General features: G+C 35.0%; 1 protein-coding gene across 2 annotated transcripts in view; it reads right to left on the minus strand.

Annotated features, from left to right (window-relative positions):
• Positions 1–3,103: 3,103 nt before the first annotated feature.
• Positions 3,104–27,085, minus strand: part of LOC105262174 (uncharacterized transmembrane protein DDB_G0289901) — a 151,678-nt gene continuing 127,696 nt past the window's right edge. For both annotated transcript variants that reach the window (XM_059125655.1, XM_059125654.1), the window contains exon 3: positions 3,104–5,402. In XM_059125655.1, coding sequence (XP_058981638.1) covers positions 3,999–5,402 — 1,404 coding nt within the window. In that variant the 3' untranslated portion in view covers positions 3,104–3,998. The remainder of the gene's footprint in view (positions 5,403–27,085) is intronic.

Consider the following 27,085-nt stretch of genomic DNA (forward strand, 5'->3'; position numbering starts at 1 on the left):
GATTTAATTTGGTATACACTTAAAAAAAAAAAAAGAGAAAATTAAGACAGATAAGTTACATTGAAAAATATCGTAGGAGACCATTCTCTCACATCACATCAAGTTTTCTCCTCTCAAAGAGTGGGAAGAGAGAGACATGAAGACTGATTTTTGAGGGAGACTTGCAATTTTTTTCCATTTTTCTTTTATATTTTTCAGGGGTATCCTGACTAAAAAAACCCTAATTTTTGTAAATCTCGACTAAAAATAGGCCTTTTATGGAAAAAACGGCTGTATATTTTCCAGGTTTGAGTCTTGATTAAAAATTGGCCTCACTTTTATGGAAATAACTTTTAGTGAGAACTTTAGAATTTAGATTGAAACTTTTACATATTGAAGTTCCTACGCAGTGCAAATTGACCTGGCTTTTATGGAAATATCGACTGTATATTTTCTAGGTTTGAAAACCGTCTAAAAAACCGGCCTGACTTTATTGTAAAATAAAAAAAAAAAAGGACTTACAGTGAGGAAAGAACCCTGAATTTTGGAAATAGGGATTTAATGTTTCCCAGGTCTGAATCCCAAATGAAAAAACGGACTGACTTATGGAAATACAGTGAGAAAGGAATCCTGTTTTTTTTAAATAAGGACTCTATATTTTCCAGGAATTACAGTGAGAAAAGAACCCTTTGGTATTTAGTTTGCAACTTTTAGACATTGAAGTTTTAGAATTTCGAAAAAAACATAGAAACATAAAAAAGTGGTCTCAGATACTTTTCTATGCCATAGGAATCGAGATTTGGATAAATCAAAGAAAAGAAAAAAAAAAAAAACTTTGGTAAAAAGGACCTCCTGTTATAGCCTTTCTTTTTGGGTTACTTGACCATTTGGATTCTTAAAAGAGATAGTTCTATACCTCAATTTGTTAATAGATTAGTTAGACTATTGGAATATAGGTGTGTGTGATGTGAAGGAGATGGGATGGGAAACCAATTCTATTGGATTTTTTGTAAAAACAAGAACATAAAATTGAAGATAACACTGGGCAAAACCAAAAAATAATTACGAGGGAAACTCAGCAGATTATGGAAGAAGAGCTAAAAAAAAGAAGACACATATATCGGCGTTTTGAAATTTTAAATTGTATATTAACCTAAATAGAGGTGAACAGAGTTTTCCCTTCCTATACACTTTTGGCAATTTTCAAATTAGGATTTCTCGGAATCCCTACATTTTAGGTATATAGTGTCTCCAGCAATATTGTTGATAAAAATAGGACGAATATATTTTTTGGACAGTTTTAACCCCCAAGCTAGACAACAAATGCGTTTTGTGCCCTCTTTGGAAAGGATGGTTAATAACTCCCCTTAAATAGGATCCTAGCAAGTCAAAATGTTCTACAAAAATATTTGTCAGCAAATTCTACTATAGGTCGTAGAAGACATGAGGGATGATATTCTATTCTTCAGCAAATTTCACTATAAGCCACCAAAGAAAAGATATCTCTATTTCTATGTCTTCTAGAACCTATAGTGGAATTTTATGGCGAATAATTTTGTTGAATATTTTGTCTTGCTATGATCCCATTTAAAGGGAGTTTTAAAACATATTTTGAAAAAAGTACCAAAAAGACAACTTTTTTGACTCGTTTGAAGGTAAAAATTTTCCAAAAAAAATATTCTTCGTATTTTCCTCTGCAATATTGCCAAAGACATTAAATATCTCTTAATTTGAAAATATCCAATAGTTTGGAAGGGGGAAAACTTTCCCCTTATCTATTTAGGTTACGTTTCGATGTAAATTTTCAAAACGTCAATACAAGTGTCTTCTTTTTTAGCTGTAATTTCGTAATTTGCTGAAATTTCCTCGTAATTATTTTTTGTTTTACAAAGTGTAATTTATTATTGTTTTTATTATAATTTTTATTAATATGTTATTAAAAAACATAAATAATTAATTTATTTTATTTATATATCTAAGAAAAAAACAATAAGTAAATAATAATAAAATACATTAATAAAAATAATAATAATTATTATAATAATAATTATAATAATAATAATTATAATAATAATAATTATAATAATAATAATTATAAGAAAAATAATATTATTAATAATAATATTAATATTATTATTATTGTTATTATTACTTCTATTATTATTATTATTATTATTATTATTATTATTATTATTATTATTATTATTATTATTATTATTATTATTATTATTATTATTATTAGTATTATTATTATTGTTGTTATTATAATTATTATTATTATTATAGTTATTATTATTATTATTATTATTATTATTATTATTATTACTATTATTATTATTATTATTATTATCAATATTATTATTATTATTTTTATTATTGCATATATATTATTAAAAATACATGAATAATTCGATTATTTTATTTATATATCTAAGAAAAAAATTAATAATATATAATCTATATTAATAAAAATATTATTATTATTATTATTATTATTATTATTATTATTACAATATTATTATTATTATTATTATTATTATTATTATTATTATTATTATTATTATTATTATTATTATTATTATTATTATTATTATTATTATTATTATTATTATTATTATTATTGTTATTATTATTATTATTATTATTATTATTATTATTATTATTATTATTATTATTATTATTATTATTATTATTATTATTATTATTATTATTATTATTATTATTATTATTATTATTATTATTATTATTATTATTATTATTATTATTATTATTATTGTTATTATTATTATTATTATTATTTTAATTTTTATCCACAAAGTAATTTACTATTTTTTAGATATATAAATAAAATAATTCATTAATTTATATATTTTTTCAATTTTAATTAACTTAATTTTATCCAGGAAATTTTTATTTTTATAAAAAAAAATCAAATGGATTTGGTTTTAATTTCACAGTAATTTTTTAACATATAAATAAAATAATTAAATTATATATATTTTTTTTATTTTTTTAGACAAATTTTAATTAACTTCATTTTATTTACTTTTGTGATTTACTTTGCAATTTTTATAAAAATTTTATAAAAAATCAAATAAAATTGGTTTCCATTTCACAATAAGGTTTAATTTATATCAGCATAAAATATTCAACTATTTTTAAAATTATATATTTAAAATAAAGATTAATACAATTACAGAACATCTCGCTTTTGAATATCCCAAACTTTGTTTTTTGTATTTTCAAAACAAAACGCCAGTAATACAGCCCTAAATAATTTATTAGAAAAAAAAATTAACCAAAAATCTATAACTAACAATAAAAAATATTATCATAAAATTAAAGCTCTACTATGTTTTGTCTTTAAATCAGGTAAGTTGTGGCGCCAGGGTTGTGTTTTTTGCAAAGAAATACAACCCTGAGTTGAAATGTGAACACTATTGGAAATTACATCTTTCTCTGGAATATTTAATATCTCCAACGTAGAATATTGCAAGGCCCATTAAAGAAATCATTTTGACTGATTTCCCTTTAAGCTGTCAAAAGTTTTGTTTACATTTCCAAGAGATTAACTCTTATTACAAAGACTTTGACAGTTCGAGGGAAAACAGCTGTTTTTCATGGCTGGCCTCATCAATGGACCTTCCAATATTCAATTGTTTTATTTTGTAAAGGGAGAGAGAACGAAAAATTGGAGCGGGAGAGAAATACATAATAAAAAATTTAAGAGAGAGAGAATATAAAAGACATAGGTAGAGAGAGGGAGAATAACAGAGAAGAGTTGCTACAATTTTTACTCCAAACTCAAAGAATATCCCCCTAAAAAGAGAAAGCATTTCGAAATTTCATTTCTCATTTTTTATTGCATTCTCCGGAAGCAACTTCTCTCAGCTTTCTAATTTCTCTTTTCAATTCTTTTTTTTTTTTTTTTCTTCAATTAAAAAACATGGAATTCTCCTTTTGTTCCCCCCTTCCAACTAATTCATAAAACGTGAACTCAAAAATTTCGCTAGGATGTGTCACTTGGGCTGTATTCGAGCGCTTCGCTCCAGCTCATTGAACTGACCATAGTAGAGTACCTCACTGATTAGTTTTTCAGCTATAATACGTTGTGTACGATCCATGGAACGCAGTTTAACGCTAACATTAGAACCTATAAAATCGCAGTCATCTTTATTCAGACTTTCGGCATAGATAGCAGCTGCCGCTGCTGCAGCCGCCGCTGATGAACTAGCATCCTGGGAATTACTGAGGCCATTCGGCCCACCGACGCCACTGCCGCCGCCCACACTCGACGATGTCTTCAGCCGTTCACTGATCGAGGTGTTGTTGTCCTCGGACATACTCTCGTTGGAGAGTAAAGAATTCATGAGCATTTGACCGGCCGCACTGCTCGAAGCACTGGACGCTGTCAGTTTGCGCATATTGAGCGGGGAGAATTTCTCATCAATGGATTCGGTGGAACGTCTAAGACTAGGTGGCAGGACAAAACGGCTAAAGTCAAGACCTTTGGCTGCGGCCGCCGCTGCAGCACTTACCCTTAAATCTTGAGCAAAATCATCGGGACAATCGCCCGCATGGCGATTCTCATCGGCCGAACTGTAGGAACGATGTGAGCCGGGCGGCGGTGGCGGATGGGGTGCATGAAAGTAATTCTCCAGCAGTTCCTGTTTAATATCCAGATCATCTTGATCCCTTGACCCACTGGCAAGAGCGCCACCCGGTATTAAGTGTCTTTGTTTATGAGCTTCAAAAGTGTTTGTATTTGGTATAGGACTAGAACCGGCATCAGTACCGGAGGCACCTGTGCTATGACGACCGCCCACACTGCCTCCACCACCGCCACTGCCACCACTACCTCCAGCTAAGCTACTTGTGCCGCCACCACCGCTGCCTCCTCCACTGCCGCCGCCTCCTCCGCCGGCATCACTGATGGCCCCCGGTGTACCGCCGTTGGGACCCGAACTCAGCCGGCCATCATTTGAGGTTAGCGACGTGTCATGCATGTTGGACGGTGTCGATGATGTTCGCTCACATTTGGCCTCGGGCTCCTTGTCGTTGTCATCGTTATCGATGTCCGTGGTGTCCATGGGTTTTTGGGGGCTGCCGGTGAAGTCGCTGTTACTGCTGCCACCAAATATGCTATGGCCTCCAATAATACCCCCACCGGCACTGGCTCGTCCGCCACTGCTGCCTCCTCCACCTCCGCCGCCGCCACCACTACTACTTCCTCCACCGCCACCTAAACTACCGGCAGCTGTGTTATTCAAATCACTGTGCGAAGGGGCAGAGAATGGCATCGGCAAGGTTACATGCAGCTGATGATTGCGATCGTTGACATGAGGCGGGGAAAATGGACCAGATGGATGCCACGAATCCAATGGCGGATGATTGGCAAGTAACATTGGCAGGTTAAGGCCCATCTGAAAGTAGAGAGAGCAAAAGATCGGAAAGATTAATTAAAACATAGAATAATAAAATTTAATTAAATTATTAATTCATTACTCTTTTTGGAATTTTTTTAAATTTTGTACCGTCAACAAAACGGTAAAATGCTCAAAACTTGTTTGAGAACATGTGTGTGTGATTGTTTGAAAAGATAAATATGAAAATATCCACTGTTCTGTATTATCAAGTAGATAGGCTTAGAGCGCACTCAGATTTAATTCTCAGCTGGCAATGAAGCCATAAAAACACAAGTTATATGTTTGCGGTCGCCTAACATTCTTTCCATAGCCGAGAAGTCTTCCATTACCGCCTTCGGAGACTGCGTCTTCGGCGGAGATAAATATAATATACATTAGGTCTGTTCGCTAACATTGCCAAAAATATGGAACTTTAAAATTTAAATTTGCGAAAATTTTTGTAGATAAAAAAACTGCAACCAAATTCAGACTCCTGCTATTTCTAAGACACTCGTCCGACAGCTGTAAAAATTATTCCAGTGACAGCTCATTATATTGTTTACAAGCGTACAAAAGCATTTTGGTGAGAATTTTCCAGAAAAAAAGTTATTCGTGATGGAATTCAGACGTGATAATATGAGTTTATTTGGCTGGAAAACCACAAGTGGCTATCGTTAGAGCACTGCAGCATTTAAATGTGAATAAATCTTTTGTGTCTCGTACCATCGCGTATCCTGACGTCAAGGAAGTGGAAGGAAGAAAACAGCAACATCAGCAAACATGGTTCGAAAAGTAAAGACGCGACTTGATTGAAACTCGCCTCGCAGTGGCAGAAAAATGGCTCGTGAGCTGAACATATTGCAATAATATCCATTCGACAAATATTGAAAAATGAGCCTTCGGGGTAAAGCCATTGAAATTCCAGAAAGTGCAAGAACTTACAACGCAACAGAAAGAAAATAGACTCAAAAGAGCGGAGCTAAAGAGTTGATTTGCTTGGCCGAAAGTGGTGAACTGCCGAATTTGGTTTTCTTCGGAGCAGAAAAAACATTCGTTGTCCAGCAGTTTGTAAACAAACAAAACGATCGTGTTTAATTGCCAAAGAGGTCAATTGAAAATGTGCACCATCGGTTGGCCACTAGAACTCAAGCGCCGGCCATGGTGATGGTGTGGGCCGCCATAACAGCCGATGGTCGTTCTCCGCTCGTATTAATCGACCATAATATCAGAATAAATGCCGAATATTATGGCGAAAATATTCTGGAGGTATTAAAGCCTTGGACACGCAAACATTTTGCGCGCAGACCTTGGTCATTCCAACAGGACTCAGGACTCAGCACCATCGCACTCAGCACGCCACCGCCACCCAAGAATGGTTACAAAATGAGGTTCCTCGCTTCATTTCCAGCGCCTAATGGCCAGCAAAATCTCCGGATACCAATCGGTTGGACTATTGTCTCTGGAGTATTTTGGAGAGCAAGGTTGGCACTAAAAAATACCAAAGTGTCGATCACCTCTAGCAAGTGCTTCGCCGGAATTGGGGCAAAATACCGCAGAGCAACATTCGGGTAGCGTGTGACGGTTTAATTGGCCGTTTAGAGGTCATATTTCATACCAAAGGTGACCAATTCGGAGAAATCTAAACTTATTCTTAAATTTGATGCCATTTCCGAAATTTTTTGCTTTCATTCAATAAAATTAAAAAAATAAAAATGTAAAAATTATGGCGTTTAACTTTTTTGCCGTTTTTTTATCTCATCCTGTATACCTCGCTTCTTTAGACGATTTTTTTGCCAATAAGTGCTAAAAAAGTGTTCTGTTGTCAGGTATTTATTTCAATTCAAAGTCCACGATTCCTTTTCAGGAAGATATTTAAAATATTGAAAAACACGATTCTTCCTCCGAAGGTCCCTACAAAATATTAGATAACACGTAAAATAGTATCAGTCGGCTTTTCCGACAGATATATACCCCCAGCCTTGAGTTATGGTTATTCAAAGTGTTGACCCTTTATGGGGGACGTTCCGTAGCAGTTGCCAATATTGACCAACTCGTCGTATCTCACTTAAGACTGTTATAAATATAACAACGTACCAGATTTGGACCATATCGACTACTTCCTATACATCCTACACTTTATATGAGATATATGCACATTTTTGAAAAATGTGGCAATATGCGTAAGGTACCAGATATAGCGGACCAAAAATATTCCACTTCAGGTAATACAGATCAAAATATTGGTACGTGCAAAATTTGAAGAAAAACGAACATTTATATCCACTTTTATGCGAAATTATAAATTCCGATAAATTACATATTCATATCAGAAGTGGGTGAGGTACCAGAAGGCGGTTCGCAGATATCTACCATCTTCACAATGTATGTGTGAAATTTGAGGAGAGTTGGATGCTTATTTCGCCTTTTTTGAGAGTTTTGGTTTTCCAGATCTTGAACCCTATGTGGGGGAGGTGCCAGAGCAAGTGGGGCGATCTCTACCATCTTTATAACAGATCTTGCGTCGATGAAAATATTGAGATGTAAAAAGTCGGAATGGAATCGGGTGTTAATTTTGCGTTTTATGAGCCTCATGAATATTCAAAATGTTGACCCTTTTGTAGTGGAGTTACCAGAAGGAGTAACCCGATATATCCCATCTTCACGGCAGATCTTGTGTTAGTAGAAATAATGGGGTGTGTGAAATATGAAGAGAACTCGATGTTTATTTCGTATTTTATAATCGTTTTGGTTATTCAAAATTTTGACCCTTTGTGGGGGAGGTATCAGAAGGAATGATCCGATCTCTACCATCTTCATATCTGTTCTGGTGTTAATGGAAATATTAAGATGTACCAAGGCTGAATGGAATCGAATATTAATTTTGTGTTTTATGAGCCTCATGAATATTCACAATTTTGACCCTTTGAGGGGGAGGTACCAGAAGAAGTGGCCCGATATATCCCATCTACACACCAGACCTTATGTTAGTGAAAATTGAGGGGGTGTGTGTGTGTATAAAGAGAACCCGATGTTTTTTCGTATTTTATAATCGTTTTGGTTATTCAAAATTTTGTCCCATTGTGGGCGGGGTACCACAAGAAATGGTCCGATCTCTACCATCTTTATAACGGATGATGTGTTGATAAAAATCTGAATGGAATCGGACGTTTTATCAACTTCATGGAAATGTAAAATGTTGACCCCTTGTGGGGTGGCCCCATTTATCCCATCTTCACGGCAGATCTTGTGTTAATAGAAATGATGGGATGTGTGAAATATGAAGAGAACTGGATGCTTAGTTTGGATTTTATGATCGTTTCGCTCATTCAAGACTTTGACCCTTTGTGGGGGAGGTACCAGAAGAAATGTTCCGATTTCTACCATCATTATAACGGGTCTCGTGTTGATAAAAATATTGAGATTTGCCAAGTCTGAATGGAATCGGATTTTAATTTATCGTTTTATGGGCTTCATGGATATTCAAAATTTTGACTTTTTGTGGGGGAGCTACCAGAAGGAGTGGACCGATGTATTCTATCTTCTCACCAGGCCTTGGGTTAATAAAAAATATTGTGATGTGTGTAATCTGAAGACAATGGGTGTCTTACATCACAAATTACAAGCGTAATAATTATTCAAAATGTTGACCCTTTGTGGGGGAGGTACTTGATGGAGTGGACGATATTGTCCACTTTCGCACCAGACCTAGCACTGATGCAAATATTTGGATTTGCAAAATTGGAGCAAAATCAGATTAACCTTTTTTTGGTAATTTCAAACTTTTGTGGGGGAGGTACCAGAAGGAGTAGACCAATATTGCCGTTCTCCGAACTCCATCTAAGTTTGATAATAATATTACGATTTACCAAGTTTGGACCGAATCGGATACTCTCTTCGAGAGTTATCGTACGCAGATAGACACACGGACGGACGGACATCGCTAGATCAACTCCGAATGTCCTGAAACGGATTTGGTCCAAAGAGACCTAGGGTCTAAAATCGTTATTTCGATGAGGCATGTTTTGGTCGTACCAAATGATATATATCCTCTCTAGCCCTACGGCTAATAATAATCCGATAAAATGTATTTATTTTATAATAATCCGATTAAATGTATTTACCAGGTCTCAAATAAATGTTTTACGTGTCTTTAAGTAGTTCAAAATATTACACCAGATCCAGAAATTTTTATGTTAACCCCCTCACATATTTCCTCCATCTTTTACTTCGACAGATTTTCTTGGAAAAAATATAAAGAAGTTTTATTATTTATACCATTATTGACACCTTCATAAATCTGTAATGTCCCCCCCCCCCTCTCCTCCTTAAAACCAGCAACAACAATTTCCAACTCTTCTCCACATTAAAAAAACAATAAGTAAATGTCCCATACCACTTTCGACTACAGCATTCCAACTCCAATTGGGAGTAGGGGACTTCTTCAAAGTACAAAACAAATAAAAAAATGCAAATACAACAACGACAACAAAAAAGTTTACGGAAAAAATGCGTAAACAAACGCAACAGCGCAGCTGGCAACGACGCACTCTGCCGGCAGCGGACAATAATGGTTGCGGGGACGTCACTTAAATGCGGTTGCTGTTGTTATTGGCCTTATTCGTTGTTGTTGTTATTTTTCGATTGTTTTGTTTATAAAAATAAAAACGCAAATAACAGCAAAAACGACTGATGGTGAGTGAGGTCGAGGGGCGAGGGCAGGAAGGTAGGTAGGTAGGTATTTGCTGTCTGGCCAACTCACCAACTGACTGCCTCTGCATGTCGATGGATGGAGGACAAGCGGGTAGGCAGGCCGGCAGGCACTTTGTTTTCAATGTAGCAAATAAACAAATATCACAAAAAATTGCAAAAACAACAACAACCGAAGCAGCAAAAAAAAGTAATATCAAGTAAAGCTCTGAAAAAAAGCATTTTTGTCCGATATGGGAAGACAAACAACAACATTGTGGGGTGGACAGTGGAGCCAAAATGGACGAAAAAATTAAAAATTGTGCACAAAATTAAAAATTTCGAATTGAAATCTGGAAAATGCAAGTGAAACTGGTGTAACATCGAGAGACAAAAAAATTAAAGGATGCGCATATATATGTCCATTTTTATAAATATGAACATTTCATTTGGTCAGAAAAAAGGCCACCAACCACTATTGACCGCATGCACCTGGGCAATCAGCAGAAAAAAAAACAAATTTAGACATATCGTCAGTTGTGATGCAGTGTGACGGCCATTTCGTTGTCGATATTTTGTCCTTGTTGGCTATTGAGGATCGACTTACACTTGTCCATCGCAGGAAGAACAGTTAAAGAAAATATAAATAAAAACAAGTTAAAAATAATCAGTCGGAGTTTCCGACAGATGTATACCTTCAGCCGATAATCGATTATTTAAATATATTTTGACTTGTATTTGAATTGTTCAAATTCTTGACCCTCTAAGGAGAAGGTTCCAAGGAATAGGCCAATATTATTAATATTTTCCATTTCGTATCGGACCTAAACAAATTATATAAACATTGCGACGTGCCATGTTTGGACCATATTGGTTACTTCCCTCACTTTATACGAGTGCGCTTTGTTACCCCTTTTGATTTTATATGCATCCAAAATATATGTTGACTTAAAAAAAATAAAATAAATTCAAAAATTTTTAAAAAAAATTCTTGTAATACTTTAATGCGTAAATAAACAAATATCTCGGTCTACCAACGCGTGAACTTGACAGGAACCATGAGAAAAGCAGGAACATGCCAATTTTGGTACACATATACGAAGGGATTTATTGGTTTTGCAAAATGGTCAGGCTTAATTCCTTTATTGTTTTTTTTTTTTTTTTATAAAACAACGTTTGTTTATTAATGGAGAACGATTTTTTAATTTATTTGTTAGACAAATTCCATCACATATTCCAAATTTCATTGAAATGTGGCGTACACAGTTTGTGTAATGCATCAAATATCTGAAATCGGCCGAAAGTATATATGGGAGCTATATCCAAATCTGAAACGATTTCAAAATAATTTAGTAAATTTATTTTTGTTCCGAATTCCGTTACGCTTTCCAAATTTGGGCACTATATCTGTAATCGATAAGTAGACATGTGCATATAAAATCGAAATTTTTTGGAGGTACTTCTGATTCTGATGTATATCTCCAGTTCCAAGTATAATTTCAAAAATTTATATGGCCTATGTTAACTTCAGGCGAAGTTACTTGGATATTTTCAGAAAAATCTGTTCAGCGGTTTTCGAGTTCATAAACATGCAAACATTTTCCTCTTTTATAGATATACCCATGTGATAATTTTTAGAAAATGTTAAAATGTGCATGATGTACCAGATATAGTCGACCGAAGTATTTCATTTTCATACTTCACCCAATACGGATAAAAATGTTGCTATGGGCAAAATTAGAAGAAAATCAAATATTTATATCACATTTTATGCAAAATCATAAGTTCCATATTCATCCCAGGATTCTGGTTGTGAGAAATATTTCGATATAACAAGTTGTAAAGAATCGCAGACTTGTTTCATAATTAATGACATATAAAAGTATTGAAATTTGTAGCCCTTTGTAACTGAGGTGAGGTTCACAAATACATATCATTTTCACAACAGATCTTGTGTTAGCAGAAATGTTGGTATGTGTAAAATCTGAAGAGAGTTGGATGCTTATTTCGCTATCTTTGAGCGTTTCTCTACCATCTTTATAACAGATCTTGTGTAGATGGAAATGTTGAGATGTACCAAGTCTGAATGGAATCGGATGTTAATTTCACGTTTAATGAGCTCCATGGATACTCAAAATGTTGACCCTTGTTGGGGTAGGTGCCAGAAAGAGTGGGCCGATATATTCCATTTTCACGGAAGATCTGGTGCTAGTAAAAATAATGGGATGTTTGAGATATGAAGAGAATCGGATGCTTATTTCGGATTTTATATCGTTTTAGTTATTTAAAATTTTAACACTTTGTAGGGGAGGTACACGAACGAATAGTTCGGAAGTTAATTTCGTGTTTTATGAACTTCATGAATATTAACAATTTTGGCCCTTTGTGGGGTAGGTACCAGAAGGAGTAGACCGATATATCCCATCTTCACATCAGACCTTGGATTAATAAAAATATTGTGATGTGTGTAAATTGAAGACAATCGGACTCTCACATCACATTTTACAAGAGTTATAATTATTCCAAATTTTGATCGTTTATGAGGGAGGTACTTGATGGAGTGAACCTATATTGTCCATTTTCGCAACTGACCTAGCAAAAATATTAGGATATACAAAGTTCGAGCAGAATCATATTATAATTTAAAAATTTCGACCTTTCGTGGTGAAAGTACCAGTAGGAGTGGACCGATATTACCCATCTCTAAGTTTGATCATAATAGTACGCTGTACCATGTTTGGATCAAATCAGATACTCCCTTCGAGAGTTATCGTGCGCCGACAGACAGACGGACAGACATTGCTAATCGACTCCAAATGTTCTGAAACGGATTTGGTCCAAAGATACCTAGGGTCTAAACCCGTTATTTCGATGAGGCACGTTTTGGCCGTATCAAATGATATATACCCTCTGCAGCCATATGGCTGAGGGTATAAAAGGAATTTAATATTATTGTCTTTGACGTCATTCTTCTAAAATGATCCTTTGTTGGAGATTTTTGTGTTTTTTGTAAATATGAACTCCTTGCGTTTAGGTAAGATTTGGACTCTTGACGTCTGGAACCTATAGTGGAATGTTATGACAAATAATTGTGAAAATATATTGACTTGCTGCGATCCCTTTGAGAGGTTGTTTTAACAATATTTTCAAAAAAAAAAAAAAAAAAAAGACGAAAAATATGCCTTTTTTCAAAATAATCCTCGTGTTTTAGCTGAAATATAGCTGAATTCCAAGGAATCGTAATCCGAAAATTTGCAAACGTGTGAAGGATGGGAGAACTTGCCCCATTCCATTTAGGTTACTTTTCGACGTAAAGATTCAAAACGCCGATGTCTTTTTTTTTGGCTCTACTCTCATTTGCTCGGTTTTCCCTGTTATAATTGAACCGAATATTGAATACCCTCCACCAATTGGAACGAATTTAGAAATTTTCAAAAAATAAAATCCTTAAAAAATCTGTTAAAATTAAAAAAAAAAAACAAATGTTGCCGTTATATTGGGGTCTATACGACGTGGACCTACATAGGTATTGCTTTCAAATTCAAAACTTGAAATAAATAATGCAGCTAAAATCATCAAAATATCGTATACAGGGAGGTGCCGTTATATCGGAGCTGTGCAAAGACCTGGACCAGCATAGACAATATTCTGTCATAGGCTGTAGCATCCATTACGAACTTAAAATACGACATCTCAAACAATTTCGGTAGGTATTGTACCTAAACTCGTCAAAATACCGAATATAGGGAGGTACTGGTATATGGGGCCTATACAAACTCTAAATAAGTAATTTGAAACAATTCCTGTGAATAATGACGCTAAAATCATCAAAATACCGAATAGCGGGATGTATCTTTATATGGGGGCTATATAAAAAACGTATACCCATTTACGAACTTAGCCTGCCTACTGAAAAAATAAACATGTGTGCAAAATCTTAGCCTTCTATCTCAATTCGGATAGACAGACGGAAGGACAACGCTAAATCGACATAGAATTTTACGCTGATCAAGAATATATATATACTTTCTTGGGTCTGAAATGAGTATTTCGAGGAGTTACAAACGGAATGACAAAGTTAAGATACCCTTCATAGTGTGGTGGAGGGTATAAAAATAAGTTTTATCGCACAGTGAAATTTATCCACAATACGAAAAAAATAAATCCGTAGATGGAAAGTTTATCCAAAATGCGTGGATAGCTTATTCACAATACGTGGATAATTTAAGCACAATAGGTTATCCCCAATACGTGGATAGTTTATCCACAATACGCGGATAATTTGTGGATAATTTATTTAAAATTGGTGGATAATTTATCCACAATTTATCAACAATCCCTGGATAATTCACTCACAATAGGTGCATAAATGATCCACAATTTATATAAATCCACGATAGATAATTTTCACAATACGTGGCTAATTTATCCAGAATACTCTCATCTTAAAAACTGTTTCACTTTCAAAATTCTTGGATATTGTATTGAAAAAATACAAAAAGAAAGTAGTTGGAGTCTTCTCTAGGTTTATATAGTACGTATGTGTGTGTCTGTGCGCCATGTTGTTTATTTAAAATACAAACAAACAAATATAGGAAGAATAACATGAAGAAATAACACACATATGTGCATACATATATACATAAGTATATATGTATGTGTGTATATTTACTACAACACACACTCGTTTAAGTAAATACCAAGTATTTGCAAACTGCAATAGAGGAGAAATATTAACAAAAATAAAACAACAATAACAAGAATACTACTTTGAAAGAAAAACATAAAACAAATACGATTTCAAAATGAAGGTGAAACAATACAAAAAGCACAACAACAACAAAATGAAACGAAAACAAAACCATAACAATAACAGCAACAACAAAATGGAAATGGAAATAAAATATTTACATACATTTTCCTTGGATAAATTCATATTTCCGTATTTTTGTGTTTTTTTTTTTATTTTTCAAATTCCTTCTTCCCCGAAACGATTCGGAACGTGGAATGGGCGACGGCGTTAAGTTGTCCAGTTAGAATGGCGCCGATAATGTTTAGTTGACAATTTTTTTTCTAAAACGACGTTTTAGTCGTTGTTGTTATTTTATTTTGTGGTTAAATTGGAATTTCTTCAAATTCGAACTTGGAGAATACAACTCTTATGACTGGAATCCGTATCTCAATGGGTATGTGTGTATGTTTTCGGTTGTTTACGATTATTTTTTCAAATATTAATTATAAGAATAATATATATTGGTATCCGTATATCCGGGTTATAGTGTGTGGGGTTTTTAACCGTTCAAGTTCATTTTGTTACGGTGGAGAGGGGGAATGTTTTAAACGCAAAATCCTTCCATTGAAATTGTATTAATTTGTTTTGTAAATATATCGATTGATGTCAATTCGCATTAGTTGGGATTAGTTTAAAGCGTAATTGCATTTTAATGGGAAAACAATTTACATTTCGAAAAAAAAAAAAACAAAAAATAATTAGAGTGTTAGGTTAGGCGAATACGCAATTGTCGGACCGGGTAAATATCACAAACCAGGAGGAGAAGTTAAATTATGCAAAAGCTGTTATAAAATAGGGTTGAGTTCTCCGAAGATCTTAAAGTATGGGTAACCTTTTTACGGTTATATGACCGGTAGTCGGATCCTATAAATTATTTATTGAGTTACAGAAAAGAATGTAAAATTTTTTTTAAGATAACCGATTTCCTTTTTATGATATCGAAAATAAATGGCAAAAGTTGTAGATTCTTTCGGGTTCTGGAGCAGAGCATTTATTTTGATCGGTATCTGGCCGAAAAATTTCGATTTTTGTCGGTAACTCAAAAAAAAAAAAAAATAGTTACAGAATCGAACTACAGGATCTTCTAAAAACCCATAATAGTTCGGTATAATTGTTCTAACATTTTATAAAAAAAATGATGTACCTATAATCTGACGGTATTAGTATACTGAACTATGCCAAAGCCTATTTTAAAATATTTTAACGACGTTTTCTGTCCATCGAGACTGCAGATTTTCAAGTTCGTTCCGAAAATATTGCAATGGGCTCTAATATATACAAATAAGATTTGAAGAAAACCTGCGTAAATTACAGATAATTCGGTTGGAGACATTGTATAGGACCTTAAAAATAATAACTAAATTCGGCAGCACCGTTATATGGGGGCCATTTAAAAAAAATTGGTCAATACGTTTTTAGACGTGAAACAAAAATCCTACTAGTATCTTCACTTTTTGAGCAAAATACCTTTAGTGATTTCAAAAGATGGACATTCTTTTGAATTCGTAGAATATGAAGATTGATCAAAATTATAGTGAATTTTGAGCTTTCGGATGCTACGAGATTTCGATGGCTTTGTTGGGTTATGTTTAGTTCGTCTTTTGAAGTTTACCGAAGAGCATATTCATTTAACCCTTGCACAACGAATCCATATCCAATTTTTCTGCTCAAAACTATTTCAACATCTTTTCATAATAAAAATTGGCCACCACCATTTCTAAATCCTAGAAATCAAATTTCAGGATTCGGGCTCTATACATTCGTTCAACGGCAAATTTAGTACCAATTAATACTTTTCGAACAAATCCCAAATCTTCCTTCTTCATTCAAACCTATATACCAACAGTGATCTCCCTATAAAAAAAATCCAGAATTCCAGCTTTATCCCTTAATAAAATACCAAGTATAGTACAATTAAGTACTTTCGTACAATTACAGGGTGAGATGAAAAAACTGCAAACAACTTCAAATTGCTGCCATTTCGGAGCTACTTGTCCGACATCTGAAAAAATTATTTCAGTGACAGCTCATTATATTATTTACAAGCGTACAAAAGCATTATGGTGAGAATTTCCCAGAAAAAAAGTTATTCGTGATGGATGTCAAGCGTGATAGTGTGATTTCTTTATATTTGGCTGGAAAAACACAAGTGGCTATCGTTAGAGCACTCCAGCATTTAAATGTGAATAAATATTTTGTGTCTCGTACCATCGCTCGTTACAGCAACATCTGCGGAAATGGTTCGAAAAGTAAAGAAGCGACTTGATCGAAACCCGCGTCGCAGTGGCCGAAAAATGGCTCGTGAGCTTAACATATCGCAATATTCCATTCAACAAACATTGAAAAATGAACTCGTGGTTAGGCCATTGAAATTCCAAAAAGTGCAAGAACTTATGCCGCAACAGAAAGAACAAGTAAAAAAGGTGTAAGTTCGGCCTGGCCCAGCTTTTAATACCCTCCACTATTTGGCACAAATTTGGCAATTTCCAAAAAAAAAAAAATAAAGTCCGTTAAAAATTCTGTTAAAATCTTAAAAGTACCGAATATCGGGGGTACGGTATATGGGGGCTATACGAAGACGTGGACCTACATGGCTCATTTTCTGTTTTATGCTGCACTATCTATTACGAACTTCAAATACCAAATTTGGAACGATTCCGGTAAATAATGTCGCTAAAATCATCAAAATACTGAATATCGGGGGGTACCGTTATATGAGGGATATACGAAGACGTGAACCTGCACAGATAATTTTCTGTCCTAGGCTGTAGTATCCATTATGAACTTCAAATGCCAAATTCGAAACAATTCCGGTGAATAATGTCGCTAAAATCATCAAAATACCGAATATCGGGAGGTACCGTTATATGGGGGCAATATGATAACTTGGACTTACATGACCCATTTACGAACTTAACCTGCCTACTGGCAAAATATACATGTGTGTAAAATTTTAGCCTTCTATCTCAATTTGTTCCGAAAGATAGCGCGACTACAACAGACAGACAGGCGGACATGGCTAAATCGTCTTAGAATTTTACACTGATCGAGAATATATATACTTAGTTGGGTCTGACATGAGTATTTCGAGGAGTTACAAACGGAATGACAAAGTTAATATACCCTCCATAGTATGGTGGAGGGTATAAAAAAGATTCAATAGAGCTAAAGAATTGCTTTGCTTGGCCGAAAGTGTTGAACTGCCGAATTTGGGTTTTTCCTGATGAGAAAACATTCGTTGTCCAGAAGTTTGTAAACAAACAAAATTATCGCGTTTACTTGCCAAAGAGGTTAGCTGAAAATGTGCAATGTTGGCCACCAGAACTCAAACGCCGGCCATGGTGAAGGTGTGGGCCGCCATAACAGCCCATGGTCGCTCTCCGCTCGTATTAGTCGACCGTGGCATCAGAATAAATGCCGAATATTATCGCGAAAATATGCTGAAGGGTATATTAAGGTCTTGGGCAAGCAAACATTTTGGCCGCAGACCTTGAACATTCCAAAATGGCTCATCAACATCGCACTCAGCACGCGCCACCCAAGAAAGGTTATAAAATGAGGTTCCTCGCTTCATTTCCAGCGCACAATGGCCACCAAATTCTCCGGATACCAATCCGTTGGACTACTGTGTCTGGGGTATTTTGGAAAGCAAGGTTGGTACTAAAAAATACCAAAGTGTCGATCACCTCAAGCAAGCGCTTCGCTGGGAATGAACCAAAATACCGCAGAGCAACAATCGGGCAGAGTATGACGGTTTCATTGGCCGTTTGAAGGTCATAATTTCGGTTGGCCACAAGAACTCAAGCGCCGGCCATGGTGATGGTGTGGGCCGGTGTATTAATCGACCGTGACATCAGAATAAAGGCTGAATATTATTGCAAAAACATTCTGGCAGCAGATTTTGGACATTCCAACAGGACCCAGCACAATCGCACTCAACACGCGCCACCCAAGAATGGTTACAAAATGAGGTTCCTCGCATCATTTCCAGCGCACAATGGCCACCAAAATCGCAGGAAACCAATCCGTTGGGCTATTGTGTCTGGAATATTTTGGAAAATGTCGATCACCTTAAGCAAGCGCTTTGCCGGGAATGAGCCAAAATACCGCAGAGCAACATTCGGGCAGTGTGTGACGGTTTCATTGGCCATTGACGGAAGGCCATAATTTGTGCCAAAGGTGACCATTTCGAACAAATCTGAACTTATTCTATAATTTGATGCTATTTCCGACATTTTTTGCTTTCATTCAATAACATTTAGAAAAAAATGTAAAAATTGTGGCGTTTTTCTTTGTAGCATTTTTTTTTTATTTCACCCTGTAGACTACGTTTCCCTCATATGATAAAGTGGTTCATGCTATTACGCGGCATTATTTTTTTTCGAAATTTGAAATACCCTCTCCTCGTAAAATATTTTTAAAATGTCCGAGATTTGGCCTTTGAATTCCAACGAAAATTCGATCCTTCAACTCTCATGGCCTCAGCATTTTCCTGTTACAGAGTTAAGCCTTTAAGACCACAAAATGTTTACTCTTAAGGTGAAAACGCTTCATTTCTTACTATGGAAATGTCAAATTATTAAAAAAAGATGTCATAGATGCTGAGCAGTTCTGAATTTGTTCCCTTTTGTACTCAGACCTCGCCGAAGCAATATATGTGATTATGTTCAAGCGTTTAAGCCTAATTTACACCAAAGCTTTGGTTACTCGTCTAACGAAGATAAATAATTTCTTTTAACGTTTTTAGAAAAAATTAACAATCTAAATAATGCGCCTCATTAAAACATGTTCGCTATAAAAAAGGCTTTAGTCGAGTTGTTAAATTTAATATTAATAGTTGTCGGATTATAATATTAATCTTTTTCTATATTTTAATACGAATTGACATCATTTACGGTTAATACAATCCAATATAATTTACTTAATACAATCTAAAGCTGATTTAAATAAACAAACTGTTGATTCTTCCGTATTTTCCATTAATTTACAACACTGTTCCGTCACATTATAACGGTCACATTATTACGTTTCACATCAACCCTGGATATAAATAAAAAGAAACACACACAGAGAGAATAGGTAGCCGTAGAGAGAGCTTTGCGCTCTCTCTCTCTCTCTCGCAAAATATTTCCGTTTCCAACAAACACCCGAACACTTGTCACTACGATTTGGCGCGAAAACGAAATCAAATCTCGATTTTTTTTTTTGTAACGGTTATCACGACGAAATCTATCAAAACAATTCAATTGAAATCGATAACATTCCAAACGAAAAAAAAAAAAAACAATTTTATTTCATTCGTCGTTCCCGATACGATTCAATGAAAGAAACGTGCAAACAAAAATGAAAATGGCTATCCACATTTAATTTTCTATTTCGTAGAGCGCGACAACAACGCATCAACAACGACGATCCACACAAATCCGTATGAAAAATCCAACTAAATTCAAATAAAAACACAGTGAACCGAATGAACCTGGGAACAAAACAAAATCAAAAAAAAAACCGACGCACAAAACTAACAACAACCGTTAACTGCGACAATTTACGATAAAATGAGACGACGCCGACGTTGTGAAGATTTTTGTTTTGTGATTTCTTTTTGTTGTTTTGTTTTTACAAATTGTGCGAGAGATAAGCTGCAAAATGCCAGGAGGGAACAACATCTCTCAATGGTTGGTGGGGAGAAAGAGGGGCCACACATTGAATTTGTGAAACCTAACCTCGTCAACATGAAACAACAACTTGCAGAGTTGCCATATTTGGGATATTATTTTTCAACGCATTAGTGAGTATATTTACATTAAAGGTTTTTATAGCCTCCACCAGACATGGTATGGAGGGTATATTAAGTTCGTCATTCCGTTTGTAACTCATTGAAATAATAATTTTAGACCCAACCAAGTATTCTTGATTAGCGTAAAATTCTAAAATGTTTTAGCCCTGTCCGTCCGTTTGTTGTAATCACGCTGGAGTCAAAACGAACTAAGAGAGGAAACTAAATTTTTGCACAAATTAGTATTTTATCTACAGGCAGACCAAGTTCGAAGATGGGCTATATCGATCCACCATATCGTATAGCCCCCGTATAACGGTATCCCAAGATATTCGGTTCGAAGATTGTAGGCAAAATTTTCAATGAAATCGTCTGAAAATTAACACAAGGAGTTCTTTCTGAGTACTTTACCACCTGGAAGAGAATTGTCTATGTAGGTCCATGATGTCGAATATCCCCCATATAATGGTATCTCCCAATATTCGACATTTTTAAAATTTTTCAATGGAATTGTCTCAAAATTAACACAAGAGGTTCCCTCTGAGTACTTTACCCCCTGGAAGAGTATTGTTTATATAGGTCCACAATTTCGTATATCCCCCATATAACGGTACCTCCCTATATTCGGTATTTTGATGATATTAGCTACATTTTTCAATGGAATTGTCTGAAAATTAACACAAGGAGTTCCTTCTGAGTACTTTACCCCCTGATAGAGAATCATCCATAGAGAATGTAGGTCCATGATATCGTACATCCCCCATATAACAGTACCCCCCGATATTCGGTATTTTGGTGATTTTAGCGACATTTTTTTACCAGAACTGTTTTAAACTTGGTATTTAAAGTTCGTAACGGGCACTACAACCTATGACAAAAAATTGCGTATGCAGGTCCCCGTCTTCATATAGCCCCCCTACAACGATACCTCCCTTTATCCGATATTTTGGTGATTTTAGCGGCACTTTTTACCGGATTTTTTTTTTAATTTTGTATTTAAAGTTCGAAATGGGCACAACAGCCTATGACAAAAAATTGAATATGAAGGTCCTTGTCTTCGTATAGCCACATACAACGGTAACTTCCGATATTCGGTATTTTTATGATTTTAGCGACATTTTTTAACCAGAACTGTTTTAAATTTCGTATTTAAAGTTCGTAATGGGCACTACATACTACAACGGAAAATTGACAATGTTGGTTTACATATTTATATAGCCCCCACTCGACGGTGCCCCCCGATATTCGGTATTTTGATAATTGAAGCGGTATTTCTCACCGGAATTGATAAAATTTTTAAATTTGAAATTCGTACAAGGTACTACAGCCTATGACAAAAAAATTGCGTATGAAGGCCCACGTCTTCGTATAGCCTTAATCGGTACCTGCCGATATTAGGAATTTTGATGATTTTAGCGAATTTTTTCCCGGAATTGTTTCAAAATTTTCATTTAAAGCTCGTAATGCGTACTACAACCTACGACGGCAAATTGTCTATGTAGGTGCACATCTTCATATAAGCGTCATATAACGATACTTGCCGAAATTCGGTATTTTGATAATTTTAGCGACATTTTTTACCAAAACTGTTTTAAATTTGGTATTTAAAGATTGACAAAAGATTGCGTATGCAGGTCCACGACTTCGTATAGCCCCCATAAAACGATACCTCTCTTTATCCGATATTTTGAAGATTTTAGCGACATTTTTTTTTTACCAGAAATGTTTTAAATTTCGTATTTAAAGTTCGTAATGGGCACTAGAACCTACAACGAAAAATTGTCTGGTCCACATCTTTATATAGCCCCCACACAGCGGTAACCCTATATTCGGTATTTTGATAATTGAAGCGGCATTTCTCAACGGAATTGATTCCAATTTCATTTTTGAAGTTCGTATAAGTACTGCCGCCTATGACAGAAAATTGCCTATGCAGGTCCACGTCTTCGTATAGCCGCCATATAACCGTACTTCACGATATTCGGTATTTTGATAATTTAAGCGGCATTTCTCACCGGAATTGTTTGAAATTTTGTATTTAAAGTTCGTAACGGGTACTGCAGCCGATGGTAAAAAATAACTTGCAAAGTCACGTCTTCGTATAGCCCCTATGTTGCGGGTTTCCTTTGAGCGGTATTTTTTCGACGGATTTTACTTGGTCGTCCCAAGTCGGAAACCTATTGAATATTGTTTTCTTCCTGCTGCCGATTGTCCAAATCAAAACGTACTTTCGTTTAGTTTAACTGCTTGACTCTTAGAGGTGAGTTAAAATTCAACTTCGAGTTTTTTCGCTCAGTTCATATTGTAGTGAGATTTTTCGCAAACTTATTTAGAAGGACTGTCCATGCTTCTTAAAAGCAAATGAGACAGTATTCACAGGAATCGGGAGTTGTATGAGCAACACATCGAGAATTGACGGAGGTGCTCTAGCGAAAAAAAATTAAGTCAACGTATAAGTGATCGGGCCATCCACACAAACAATCCTTGAAAGGAATGGAAATGAGACTGAATTCCAAGCTGACCTAAGCTGAAGACATACTAAGTATGCAACCGCTGGTATAGCTTGAATGATCCCCATTGACCTACAGGCAATGGAGTGTCATAACATAGGTCTAGCCAGGCTACGAAATGGACCCCAGACAGATCAAGCCCGCCAAGAAACACTGAAAAAGTGGAAAGCACTGTGGCAAAATGGACGTACAGGGCTGGTGTAAGAGAAAACATTGGGAGGTAAATTATTATGTTACTCAGATGCTATCAGATCATGCTATTACAAGGTTGGAAAAATTAGTTGACGATCAACGCAAACTTCAAACTCGATATTGTAATCTTCTTCTGCTATCGATTGATGAAATTTTATAAACATTGAGTTCGACGTCTTGGAAAATCCAATCTAGTGTAACTTAGGTTTTTGGGTACTCAAAAAACAAAAAATACCAAAAAATTAATATATTGGTCTGTTCCAGAGCTGCAAGAATTAAAAGCTTTTTACTACGATAACCGATTTTTCCTTTATGATATCGAAAAAAAAATTGTAAAACTAGTAACTTCTTGCAATTTTTACATCAGTACAGCACGATTTTTTATATTTTAATGAGGCAATGGTTTCAAACCAAGTGCCTTTATCTGGGAATTTTGGAATTGTTATGGTTAGAAATCGTTCTTGCATGCTCTCGACAAAAGTGAATCTTTCAAATCGAAGAAAGTATATATGGCTGGCCTTTATATGCCTATACAAACTTCATTCTAAATTTTAAGTAGTTTACAGGTCTTTGTCGATTTTTCAAGCGATTTCCATTTTTACAGGTCAAGGTTATAAGAATTTTGACCCGGCGTACTTAATTTCGGTGGTGATACGAAAGTATCATGGCAGGTTTGTATGGCATATTAATATCAAATTATAAAGTATAACGAAGGCAACATTCGACTTTGAGTTCCTTTATATGGTGTCACCTAGTATGCCATGAGATGATTCCAAGCTGCACAGCTTTTCCTCGCCTTTAAGACCTCTTTTGCTTTTAACCATGGAGAAGAATACAGGTAGATGCATCAACGCTTGGGAACGTTGATATGTCAAAAATTTTTTTTTTCAAAAATAAATAGATTTTTTTCAGTTTTCTTATACGACGCCAATCGGAGGTTGTTGCATTTTTCAAGAATTTGTACAAATGTAAATAATTTTTCAATCAACATTTTCAATTATAAAATTGGTTTGACATATTCTTTCTATATCCTTCTACCATGCTTTTAACTTAACAAAATCCCCAGTACCTTTGCAACACAATTATCCCCCAAAATCTCACTAACGATGGCAACTCTTAATGTCAAATATGTCGTGTAATGTTTTTTTGAATGGCAAAAAGAGATGCATATGGAATGTGAGTGTAAGAAAATACGAGAAACTGAGAGTATATCCACAAACCAAGTGTGGGCACCAGTAGTAAACAAATCAAACGAATTTAAAAAAGGCCCCCTGCTCCCCAATATCACGAAGCAACACTGGGTTATAGTAAACACATTGTTGGTTGTGGCTCTTCTTCTTTTTTTTTTGCAGTCGGCCGATGTCTTTCACGAGTTGCTGTATTTTATAGCACGTAAATGAGTAAGTCAGAGAGAGAGGGAGAGAGAGCAAGGCAAATAAGTCGTGTATGGAGAGTGGAGGGCAAATGTTTTGCTGTGCTAAATGTAAACAATCTGGCGTGGGTACAGTGGGCATGAAAGTGTAAAAAATTAATTTTTGAAAAAATAATGTATTTTCTGAATTTTTATTTATTTAAAAAAATATGTACAGGAATATTTTGAACTTGCAATTTGATATATTACTTTTATATAAGAGACAAAATAAATAGTCAATTAAATTTTTACTTAACAAATTAGAAAATATCAGTCGATTTTGCCGCCATTTTTCAGCCAATGTTCGATTATTTGAATATATCTTAATTTCTGTTATGATTATTCAAATTATTGGCCCTCTATGGAGTATGTTCCGAAGGAATTGGCCAATATTTTACATTTCGTATCAGACCTAAATAAATATTGCGACATGCCCTGCTTGGACTATATGACTACTTCCTAGTCTTTTTATTAGATATGTAATAATTTTTAGAAAATGTTAAAAGTGTGCGTAAGGTACCATATATAGTTGACCGAAGTATTTCATTTTCACACTTCATCTAATACAGGTAAAAATATTGGTATGGTCAAAATTACAAGAAAATCGAACATTTATCTCCAATTTATGTGAAATCAGAAATTCCATATTTATCTCAGGTTACTGGTTGAGAGAAATATCTAGATGAGGCAAATTGTAAGGAATCGTTGATTTGCTTGGCAAGTTATGACAGATAAAAAAAGTATTGAAAATTGTGATCTATTGTGGGTGAGGTACCAGGAGGGATTCCCAGTAATATATTACCTTCACAACAGATCCTGTCTTAGCAAAAATGTTTGCATATATGAAATTTGAAGAGATTTGAATGCGTATTTCGCCTCTTATAAGCGGTTTCTTTTTTAAAATCTTGAACCATTTGTGGGAGAGGTACTAAAAGAAATCGTCCGATCTCTACCATCTTCATAGCAAATTTTGTGTTGATGGAAATATTGAGATGTACCAAATCAAGTACCATGAAATCGGACGTTTTTTTCGCGTTTTAGGAGCTTCACGGGTACTCAAAATGTTGATCTTTGTAGGGGAGGTACCAGAAGGAGTGGACCGATATATCCCATCTTCACACCAGATCAAAAATATTGTGATGTGTGTAATTTGAAGAGAACCGCATGCTTATTTCGGATTTTATCATCGTTTTGGAATGGTAGGGGAGGTACCAGAAGGAATGGTCCGATCTCTACCATTTTTATAACAGCTCCTGTGTTGATGGAAATATTCAGATGTGCCAAGTCTGAATGGAATCGGATGTTAATTTCGTGTTTTATGGGCACTCAGAATTTTGACCCTTTGTAGGGGAGGTACCAGAAGGAGTGGACCGATATATCCCATCTTCACAACAGATCTTGTGTTGGTAGAAATAATGGGATGTGTGAAATATAAAGAGAACCTGTTTTATGACCTTCATGGGTACTCAAGATTTTGATCCTTTGTACGGGAGCAACCAGATGGAATGGTCCGATCTCTACCATATTTATAACAGGTCCTGTGTTGATGGAAATATTCAGATGTGCCAAGTCTGAATAAAATTGAATCTTGATTTCGAGTTTTACGTGCTTTATGGGTTTTTCAAAATTTCGAACTTTTGTGGGGGAGGTACCAGAAGGAGTTGACCGATATATTCCATCTTAGCACCAGATCTTGAGTTCATAAAAATATTGGGATGTGTGAAATTTGAAGATAATCGGATTCCTACATCACATTTTATAAGAGTTATAATTATTCAAAATTTTGACCCTTTGTGGGGGAGGAGCTTGATGTAGTGGAGCAATATTACTAAATTTTCCACCTGACCGAGAACTCAGACAAATATTAGGATTTGCAAAGTTGGAGCAATATCGGAGTATACTTTCTCTTTATGTGCAGAAAATATATATTTTTTTGAAATGTTCGATCTTTTGTGGGGGAGGTACCAGAAGGAGTTGACAGATATATTCCACCTTAGCATCAGATCTTGAGTTTATAAAAATATTGAGATGTGTGAAATTTGAAAATAATCTGACTTTTACATCACATTTTACAAGAGTTATAATTATTCAAAAATTTGACCCTTTGTGGGGGAGGTGCTTGATGGAGTGGACCGATATTGTCCATTTTCGCACCTAGAACTCACGCAAATATTAGGATTTGCAAAGTTCGAGCCAAATCGGATTATCCTTTCTCTTTCTGTGCAGTAAATTATTTATATTTTTTATTTATTTTTTTTTTTGTTTTTTGAAAATTGTGATAGTTGTGAGAGAGGTACCAAAAGGAGTGGAGTGCATCGATATTTTTAAAAAATT

The sequence above is a fragment of the Musca domestica genome, unplaced genomic scaffold (assembly GCF_030504385.1).
Source record: "Musca domestica strain aabys unplaced genomic scaffold, Musca_domestica.polishedcontigs.V.1.1 34, whole genome shotgun sequence".
NCBI classification, from domain to species: domain Eukaryota; kingdom Metazoa; phylum Arthropoda; class Insecta; order Diptera; family Muscidae; genus Musca; species Musca domestica.